At 37.4% G+C, this 11324-nt stretch overlaps 1 protein-coding gene across 1 annotated transcript; it reads left to right on the forward strand.

Annotated features, from left to right (window-relative positions):
- Positions 1–3629: 3629 nt before the first annotated feature.
- LOC100928327 (olfactory receptor 5A2) lies at positions 3630–4589 on the forward strand. Its single transcript, XM_003774605.1, has one exon. It carries the CDS (start codon positions 3630–3632, stop codon positions 4587–4589), a length of 960 nt encoding a protein of 319 aa, XP_003774653.1.
- The last annotated feature ends 6735 nt before the right edge of the window (positions 4590–11324 follow it).

The following is an 11324-nucleotide window of genomic DNA, read 5'->3' on the forward strand; positions in this document are numbered from 1 at the left end:
TACAAATCACAGAGATACAGAATGTTTCAGAGGTAAACTAGTTCAATCCCCTAACAGGTAAGGAAATTGAGGTACTGGGAAATGAAGTGATTTGCCCCAAATAATATAGGAAACAAAAGATCCTAAAATTTGATGCTCATATTTTGTTTAGCTCAGAATTAGTCTACCAAATAGTGACAATCACATCAAGAAACGGAACAATTCTCCTACTACAATGATCAAACCCAATATTATTGCTAAATACACCTGCCTATGTGAAAATTCCCAAATGAGATTTTGGTTGGATATAATAGAACTCAGACCAAAGTATCCAAACAGGCGCCACACTCCCAGAGTAATGGAAAAATAATGAATTTCAATCTAGACTCGCTTACTTTCTATCTATGTAACCAAGGGCAAACCAAAACTTTCTGAATTTCCTTTTCCATGTCTGTTAGATAAGAGGTTGAGCTAAATGACTTTCAGGATTCCATCCAACTCTAAATCTATGATCTAAAAGCTTATTTTATGATTAAACTCTACTTCCCCCACTCCCTTTTGTTTTCTCTACTTTCCAAAGTTAGGCTATTAAAAACCATGCTTTAAATTTAAGATCTGAATACATAGTGCGACAAAAAGGAAACTGGACTTAGAATCAGCAGCTTGAAATTCAGCTTTAACATGTAATAGCCATGTGACAAAGAAAGAAGGAATATCCTCTTCTCTGAACCTCAAGGTAGAAGGGATATGGAGAAACTTTTCTTTAAGGTTGTTGGAAAATAGAATGAACTACCTCATGGGACAGAGGTGAAAGGGGAATCCCAAGAAGGAGAGAGTAACCTCAGAGGCTTATGGGATAGAACGTAGGAACTGGGAGGCAGCTAAACTTGATCTAAGGCCATTATCACTTACAAGATAAGGATAGAGACTATTATAGCCAACAGACCTTGAAGCAAGATTTCCAGAGAGGTTAATTTTGTTGAAGTTTCTCTTAGGAATTGCCAAATGAGATCTCCTAAGAATTCCTGTAAATCTACAGTTTCACTGAATCTCAGGGTCAGGCTAGAAGTGTCTTTTGAGTCCAACTAGTCCAATTCCTACCTCAACCTAGAACTATAAGGTTATAAATTTAAAAGTGGGAGGGGCTTTCAGAGATCATCTTCTTCAACACCCTCATTTTACAGATGAGGAAACTGAGGCCCATAGAAGGTAAACGATTTAGCTAACATCATGCAGGCAATGGATAGAAGACCTATGATCCAGTATCTTCTGCCTCCATATTTAGTATCCTGCTCACTGTACCACACTGCCTTAAAAATTCACTCAACAATATATATTCCCAGAAGACTGTTTCTCTAACCTTCAATTAAAATCTGCCACTGATAGAAAATTTGCTTTCATAAATTAATGACTTAGATCTGAGTCAGGATCTCAGAGGCCATCTGGTCTAATTCATCTATTTTCGGTTCAGGAAACTGAGACCAGAAGTAAGTCAATTATCTACAGTTGCATAGTAAATGGAGGAGCTGGGATCCAAAATCAGACCTTCTGCTTCCAAATCAAGTGTTTTTTCCACTTTACTGTGCTGCCTCTCTCAATATCACCCTCCCAAAAGTAGCCTGTCTCTCTTCAAATTAAACAATTGTTTATTAAATGGCTACTATGTGCCAGACACTGTGCTAAGATCTGGAAATACAAAAAGAGACAAGACAGTCTCTTTCCTCAAAGAATTTAAAATCTAACTTTGGGCTAACTCTCCTTTTTTAGAAAGTCTTCCCTTATGTTGAGCCTAAATTTGTTTCTCTGCAGCTCTAGGCTAGGGGTTATCCTTTTGAGTATTAAACAGGTGATACAGTGATTTTTTTTGGGGGGGGAGCACCATGGAATCTATATTTGGTGAGTTTCTCAACTAATAGCCAGATTGACTATTAGTTGGTTTTTCAATGTGCTAGTTGTCCCACATTGGAAACATTTCAAGTTTGGTAGGACTTTCCATAGTTTGTACTGAAAGAGTACAGCCCTGCAGAGCCCCGAACCCTATACACTATCAAGAAGCATCAGGGGAAGGTCTTTGTGCGATACATTTATATGTAGATATGTTTGCATGCACTCAACAAAAACAGCAAATGCCCACAATATGCTTGATGAGATCGAAGGGGAGTAATAACAATAACTCCCATTTCTACAGCCACTTATGTTATGATCTATCTTTTGTTTATGACTCCAAAAAAGTATGTGGAACAAATATGATTGTTCCCATTTTGAAGATAAGCAAACTGAGGCTCTCAGGTGTGAACCTACTCAGAGTTGCAGAGCTAGGTTGTGTCTGCAGTATGATTTGAAGCCATAGAGATGACTTTCCCATCGGCACTTTTTCTCCTATGTCCCTACAACTCTCAAGAATAGAAGACCCAGTCCCTATTCTTAAGGAGATAACACACTCATTGTAAGAGGCAACCTAGGAATCTGGAAAATGCTCAAGACTTTGAGTCAGAATCCTGATGTTGTAGTCTCAGCTCCACTATTTATTTGGCATTTCTGCAACATTAGGCAATATTAAAATAATATTCTGGGTCTCAGGTTATTCATCTATGAAATGGGAATAATACCTGCAAGTATTGTGATTGTGAAGCTCAAGAAAAATTATCTGCAACTTGTCATAATGTGAAGAGTTGTGTTATCTGTCACCTAGAAGTGGGGGCCTCCAAAAATGTAATACAAAGTGTAAAGCTGTGTAATGTATTGGGTTCCTATGGATAAACTCAGATTGGCAGAGAATTTCTGAAGGCATAGGAATGAAGGTCTTTGGACATCTACATGAAGGAAAAGTCATCTCTCTCCAGGAAATGTGGATCCTATTGTAAGATGTCACACGGGAGCCCAAGTATGGCCCTATCCTACCTATGGCTCTGGTGAAAAACTGTGGGATTTGAAATTAGAAGACTAGAATTCTAATAGAATGTAAGCTCTTTGAGGGAAGGTATTATTTTTTTTGCTTTGTTTTTGTATCTTTAGCACTTAGCACTCTTCCTGGCACGTGGTAAGTACCCAATAAGTAACTTCAACGGCTTTCATCCCTGTGACTGAACAACGGGAAGGTGGATCAAAAAATTCTTCCATAAGGACCTGAGTTCAAATCTGGCTTCAAACACTTAACCCTCCTAGCTGTGTGACCCTAGGCAAATCACTTAACCCTAATTGCCTCAGCAAAATAAAAAAAAATAATAATTCTTCCATTGATTCCTTTTTCAGCAGGCTCAGAATGCCAGCTATCTCTTCATTTATTACCAACTGTTCTGCGTAGTTTGGTTCTTCTATGATTGTATATTTTTATGTTTTCATTCCTTTTCAGCTTTCTTTTAAAGTTTAAGTTCCTGAAGGGCAAGAATTGTCTTTCTTTTCCTTACTTGTGTTCCCCAGTTCTTATCACAGTTCCTGGAAAATAGTAAGTGTTTAATAAATGTCAATCATATTGTAAGTGGTTTATAAATGTTTGTTGGTTGATTGATTACATGACCCTCACAGAGAGGGCAGGATTAGATTTGCCCCTTAGATTCATATGTCTTCTCAAAAAAGGCTAAATCAGGAGAAATACAAAGAACTTCCCAGGAATAGCTCTTTGTGTCTCTATAATTTCAGGGATCAGGGCAATGGCTGGGAACAGAAATACCACCACTGTGACTGTATTTATCTTCCTGGGCTTTTCTGATCATCCCCAAATACAAATGATCCTCTTTGTGCTATTTCTGGGGATCTACCTCCTGACTCTGACCTGGAATCTGGGGCTCATCACCCTGATCCGGATGGACTCCCACCTCCAGACACCTATGTATTTCTTCCTCAGCAACCTATCCTTTCTGGACATCTGCTACAGCTCCTCTACCACTCCCAAGATGCTGGCCTGTACCATTGCAGATCAGAAAACCATTTCCTTCCTGGGTTGTGCTGTTCAATATTTTGTCTTTTGTGCCATGGGGCTGACTGAGTGCTTTCTCCTGGCTGCCATGGCTTACGACCGCTATGCTGCTGTGTGTAATCCATTGCTCTACACGGCCATCATGTCCCCCACACTCTGTATCAAAATGGTGGCAGGCGCATTTATGAGTGGGTTTTTTAGCTCTCTGATTGAAACCTACTCTATCTACAATCATCAGTTCTGTGGACCGAATATCATCAATCATTTCTTCTGTGACCTTCCTCCCGTTCTAGCTTTAGTTTGCTCTGACACCTCCGCAAGTCAGATCGTGATCTTTCTTGTGGGGGTCGTTGTCGGGATAATGTCTGTCCTTGTGATCCTCATCTCTTATGTTTATATTGCTGCTGCTGTGCTGAAGATCAGCTCCACCAAAGGTAGGTCTAAGGCCTTTAGCACCTGTGCATCTCACCTGACTGCAGTGACATTGTTCTATGGTTCTGGCCTTTTCATGTACATGCGTCCCAGCTCCAGCTACTCCCCGAGTAGGGATAAGATGGTGTCGGTCTTCTATGCACTGGTGATCCCTATGGTGAATCCTATGATATATAGTCTTCGAAACAAGGAGATTAAAAATGCCATGAAGAAAATAATTGAGAGGAAATGGGGAATTTCTCATCACCCTATCTACTTTTGAACCAGTCAGGGTTAGCATTTGAGCTGTGAACTGAAAATGCCATGCAGAAGATGACGAGTAGTGGGCAAAACCATCCACAGGTTATTAAATTTAAGAAATAAGCACCAGCCCTGAAGTCAGGAGGATCTGAGTTCAAATCTGGTCTTAGACACTTAATACTTCCTAACTGTGATCCTGGGCAAGTCACTTAATCCCAATTGCTTTAGCAAAAAAAAAAAAAAAAAAAAAAAAAAGAAATTTAGGAAACAATTATTAAATGTCTATTGTCCAAAGAGTACTCTACTAAAGTCAGAGGAAATACAAAGTTTAAGACATAGTCCCTGACTTCATGGAACTTACAGATGGCATCAATTAAACTCTTTCCTTCCCTGAATCTCCCTCATTCCACTTGCTTCACTGGTAGGGAAGACTACTGTGTAATTAGAATTGCCTTTATTTGATTTTTTATTTATTATTATTTATTTATAACATTTATTATTATTATTATTTATTAATGAATATATAGGGTATTCTATATTCTGAGAGCTCTTTGCCCTCCAAGACAATGAACTAGAAATTGCTTCATGAGATCAGTGTTGCAGAACATTTAAATGTTTCTGATAAATTAGAATGAGGAAAAGGAAAGGGAACATTGAAAGGATCAAGAAATAGCCAAGACTAATGACAAACAAAGGCCACATGGACAGCAATGTTTATAACAGCAGAAAAGTCATAATAAGGATATAAAGCAGAGGCAATGTGGTATACTGGGAAAAGGGCTGGACTTGGAAGCAAGAAAATGTGAGATCTTACCTCAGATACATGTTAATTTGGTAATTCTGGGTAAGAGACTGGACTTCTCTGGACCCCAGGAAAGGGGTGATGAGACAAGTCCTGTGGATGAGATTGAATTTGATGGTCTTTAACTTCTTTTAACTTTAACTTCTCTTCCATCTCTAAATCTATGGAAATTAAAGAAATCACACATGAGCAGGAAATCCTTCCAAAGCTAAAATCCAAGAAGAACAACAATGGTCCATTATAAAAACAATATTTTCTTGCTAATGTATGAAGACTACAAATCTCTCTGTCTCTGTCTCTGTCTCTCTCTCTCTCTCTCTCTCTCTCTCTGTATCTTTGTGTCTGTCTGTCTGTCTGTCTCTCTCTCTTTCTGTGTGTGTGTGTGTGTGTGTGTGTGTGTGTGTTAGGGAGTTGGGTATATCTATATATAACACAAGGTTGAAAAATGACCATAGAGACATTAGTTACCCACAAACCCAAAGCTAGAGATGAAACATGTGCTTTAAGTTTATGGCTCACTGTTATGTGTCTATGCTCATTTTTAGCCAGTTTCTTAGTCAAACAAGCATGCCTTTATTCAATATCTTTCTAGAAGAAAGTGCTTCTTTCCATAAATCCTTCATGGAGCTTTCACCCAGCATATGAACTTTCATCTTTAAAAAAAGCATATATATATATATATATATATATATATATATATATATATATATATATATATATATATTGCCTTTTGAAATTTCATTCTTCCAATGTAACTTATGTTGTCTGTCATAGTATGCTTCTCTCCATCTCTGTGGTCAGACCACCTCCTTTTTTTGGCCATGAATTAATTAATTAATCTAGCACTAATTTATTAAGAACATATTTGTATCAACACTACATGTGGCTCAAGGTCACAGAGAATAAATGAAAATTAGTCCTGCCTTTAAGGATTTTATATTATCCTGGGAAGGATATAGTATTTTTGCAGATATATATGAAAATAATTTGAGAAAGGTGAGAGCATTGACACTGTCATTTATGTCTAGGCCATTGTTGATAAGATGTTAGAAGCCATTTATACTCACTAAGCTTCTTTTTGCAGCCTTCTGAGTCATCTGTAACTTGTAATTCTTCTGAGGTCATGGCATTATGTCATTTCAGCCTTGAAAGGTATTTCCAAAGACATTTAATCTGATCCGTACCTGAGCAAAAATCCCTCCACAACAGTGCCAACAAGGGGTCAATTCAGCCCCTATCAGAAGATCTTTAGTGAAGAGAAATTCTCTACTTCCTGAAGCATTTGGACAGCTCCACTTGAAAGGAAGTTTGTCTAACATCTAGCCAAAATCTATTTCTTATGGCCACCCTCTGTTTTTCCTCCTTCTTTACTTTGGGGCCAAGTAGAGCACATCTAATTATTTTCATGCCAATTTTTTTGAAGTCTCTTCAAAAATTTATTTATTTATTTATTTACTTGTTTGTCTTAAATTTATTTATTTAATTTATTTTAAATTATTAATTTTAAAATTATTTTAAATGCTATATACTTTTTTTTTATTTAATAGCCTTTTATTTACAGGATATGTACATGGGTAACTTTACAGCATTAACAATTGCCAAACCTCTTGTTCCAATTTTTCACCTCTTACCCCCCTCCCCTCCCTAGATGGCAGGATGACCAGTAGATGTTAAATATATTAAAATATAAATTAGATACACAATAAGTATACCCGACCAAAATGTTATTTTGCTGTAGAAAAAGAATCAGACTGAAATATTGTACAATTAGCTTGTGAAGGAAATCAAAAATGCAGGTGTGCATAAATATAGGGATTGGGAATTCAATGTAATGGTTTTTAGTCATCTCCCAGAGTTCTTTTTCTGGGCATAGCTAGTTCAGTTCATTACTGCTCCATTAGAAATGATTTGGTTGATCTCGTTCTGAGGATGGCCTGATCCATCAGAACTGGTCATCATATAGTATTGTTGTTGAAGTATATAATGATCTCCTGGTCCTGCTCATTTCACTCAGTATCAGTTCATGTAAGTCTCTCCGGCCTTTCTGAAATTATCCTGTTGGTCATTTCTTACAGAACAGTAATATTCCATAATTTTCATATACCACAATTTATTCAACCATTCTCAACTGATGGACATCCACTCAGTTTCCAGTTTTAGCCACTACAAAAGGGCTGCCACAAACATTCGTGCACATACAGGTCCCTTTCCCTTCTTTATAATCTCTTTGGGATATAATCCCAGTAGTAACACTGCTGGATCAAAGGGTATGCACAGTTTGATAACTTTTTGAGCATAGTTCAAACTACTCTTCAAAATGGTTGGATTCGTTCACAACTCTACCAACAATGCATCAATGTCCCAGTTTTCCCGCATCCCTCAACAATCATCATTATTTTTCCCTGTCATCTTAGCCAATCTGACAGGTGTGTGATAGTATCTTAGAGTTGTCTTAATTTGCATTTCTCTGATTAATAATGACTTGGAGCATCTTTTCATATGACTAGAAATAGTTTCAATTTCTTCATCTGAGAATTGTCTGTTCATATCCTTTGACCATTTTCAATTGGAGAATGAGCTTGATTTTTATAAATTAGAGTTAATTCTCTATATATTTTGGAAATGAGGCCTTTATCAGAACCTTTGACTGTAAAATATTTTCCCAGTTTATTGCTTCCTCTAATCTTGTCTGCATTAGTTTTGTTTGTACAAAAACTTTTCAGTTTGGTATAATCGAAATTTTCTATTTTGTGATCAGTAATGATCTCTAGTTCTGCTTTGGTCATAAAGACCTTCCCCTTCCACAGGTCTGAGAGGTAAACTATCCTATGTTCCTCTAATTTATTAATAATTTCATTCTTTATGCTAGGTCATGAACCCATTTTGACCTTATCTTGGCGTACGGCGTTAAGTATGGATCAATGCCTAGTTTCTGCCATATTAGTTTCCAATTTTCCCAGCAATTTTTATCAAACAGTAAGTTCTTATCCCAAAAGCTGGGATCTTTGGGTTTGTCAAGACTAGGTTGCTATATTTGTTGACTGTTTTATCCCTTGAACCTAATCTATTTCACTGATCAACTAATCTATTCCTTAGCCAATACCAAATAGTTTTGGTAACTGCTGCTCTATAATATAATTTTAGATCTGGTACAGCTAAGCCACCATCATTTGATTTTTTTTTTTCATTAATTCCCTTGAAATTCTTGACCTTTTGTTTTTCCATATGAACTTTGTTGTTATTTTTTCTAGGTCATTAAAATAGTTTTTGGGAGTCTGATTGGTATAGCGCTAAATAAATAGATTAGTTTAGGTAATATTGTCATCTTTATTATATTTGCTCGCCCTATCCAAGAGCATTAAATGCTATATACTTAATGGCACTTATAATTCCTCTTCCCTTAACTTTACCCCCTCTTCCCATTTTCTTCTTCAGGATAAATGTGCTTGATTCTTCAAAGAGTTCTCATATTGCATGTTTCTAGTCTTTCACCATTCTCATCTTCCTCTTGTGGATGCACATCAACTTGTCTAACTCCTTCTTAACTGTGCTGCCCATATGAACACGTACCTCACATGTGACCTCACAAGGACAGAGTACCACAGGACTAGTACTTCCTCATTCTGGACATTATAACTTTTTTACGACCTCTCAAGAGCACATTCTCCCTTTTTTGGCTGCCATATCACTCTGTAGACTTACATTGAGCTTAGAGTCCATTAAGTTTTCCTCCTCTTTTTAAAAATATGCACATTAATTTTTTTGAAAAGCAAATAATGGGGGACAGCTAGGTGGCACAGTGGATAGAGCACCACCCTGAAGTCAAGAGGACTTCAGTTCAAATCTGACTTCAGACACACAATACTTCCTAGCTGTGTGACAAGTCACACAGGAGCAAATCACTTAACCCCTTTGCCTCAGCAAAAAAAAACAAATAATCAATATGCAAGATGAGAGGTAATGTTCCAGAGACACCACCCCAAGAACAGAAAAGATTATGACTTAGTACTGCTCCACTTGGCTTCTCAGACCATACACTAAGGCGGCAAAGGGGGTGGGGGGTGGGAAAAGGAAGGGGGAAGATCTCAGGCAAAGCATAATTGCTGACCTGACTAGGGCTTCAGAGAGAAGACTGAATTATAAAAGGGCCAGGGCCTCAGGCCATAGAACTGGTACAGAGTCAAGTACATGTTTCATGTATGGAAGCAAATCATCACCTACCATCTTATATTATCAAAGCTGGTCCTATGTGCAAGTTAAGTTAACTTTCTAGGACCTAAGACCTTTTGTCTGAACATCCTTCTACCATTTTCAGATTCTTCAAGGCATGAAGAGCTTCCTTCCATCATCTTCTATTATCTTCCAAAATCCATATAATACAAAATGCAACTCTACCTTAATCACCCAAGGGATGGTAACAGCTTAAATCTTACTATTATCTATAACTATTCTACCTTGATAATTTCGAATTCTCTAGTTTCCCCGTGCTCCAAACATCCTGGTTTTCTCTCTCTCTCTCTTCCCCATTCTTGACCTATTTTGTTCTCAATAAAATCTCCCATTCCTCCAGCTATCAAATAACATACACTTAAATGACTATTATGTGCCAGGCACTGAGCTATATAATAGAGATACAAAAACAAAAATGAATGGACCTACAGGTAGGTAGCTTGCATCTTATCATGAATCCATCCATGTTCTTCATTTTTCCTCTGTTTTTCCAACCCATCAACACTTACTTGGACTCCTTTCCTCTCTTCACAGTCTTAAATTGCTTATTGACCAGCTCAACTGTATACTGTCCTTCAGCCTAGAAACTTTGGGTTCCCATATCCCCTTGTCTGACCATGAGCCACAGCCTGTTAATTAGTAGTCCTAGATATGTCCACCACTTATCTTTTCACTGATTCTACCAAGCTCTAGAAGATATTGTGAGGAAATCATCCCCAGGGCTTACTAGACCCAATACAAACATTTTATTTGGTATAATGTTATTTTTCCTTGGTTATTTCTCTGTCCTTATCAACAATTCCAATGCTTGCCTCTTTAAGCCTCTATCATCTCCCTCTCCTTCCATTAGTTGTGCTATTAGAAAACTAGAAGTGATCGACTGAATTCCTCTTCCCATTTTCTACATATCTCAAATTTCTTCTAGATCTTCCCTTGCATTCCACTCCTTTCCTCTCTGCTTTAATAAAGGATGGCCCTTGTTCTTGCCAAAATTCCCAACATTTTGTAAATTCCATTCTCTTTTGAACCAACAAGGAGCTTGCTTCATCAACTTATAATTATTCTGTGATTGTTGTGTATCTATGTGCATCTGTCTCTATCTCTATAGATGTTTGCCTGCTTTTTGGTGTTTCTATGTTCTTTATTCCTAATTTTCTTCTATATACCTTCTCATTTTCTTACAAAAAAAATTCTTCACTCAACACTCTCAAACTCTCAGAAAAATTAAAATAGCATTGGGTGTAATGGGCTGAAAACTCTGAGCAGATGCACTGAGGTCAGAGCACTTAAAGCCAATTACCAATTAGACAATACTCTATCAGTATATGCTTGGAGAAAGACTGGCCCTTCCCACTATGTTGTAGGGTTGATTTGTTGTATAGGAGATTGGGTGGAAGAGTTGGTGGGTGGAGTGAGAAAACCAGAGTCACTCCTGGCACTCCTGTCACAATTGCTCTCACTTCCTATGGCTATTCGGTTCACCTCCACAAAGAATAAAGATCAAGGACTTTTGTGGATCCTGACTTCAGCTGATTCTAAAATATCCAAGGTGCTAACATGGGCTTTACAATTGGGGAGGAGAGTTGGGGGGAAGAGGAAACAAATAAGTATTTATTAAACACTTCAAATGTGTTAATACTTTTTTCTAAATCCTTTACAAATATTTCATTTGATTCTCATAGCAATCTTGTCAGGTAGGTGCTATAACTGTTTTAATTTTGCAAT

Source organism: Sarcophilus harrisii, chromosome 6 (genome assembly GCF_902635505.1).
Source record: "Sarcophilus harrisii chromosome 6, mSarHar1.11, whole genome shotgun sequence".
Classification (NCBI taxonomy): domain Eukaryota; kingdom Metazoa; phylum Chordata; class Mammalia; order Dasyuromorphia; family Dasyuridae; genus Sarcophilus; species Sarcophilus harrisii.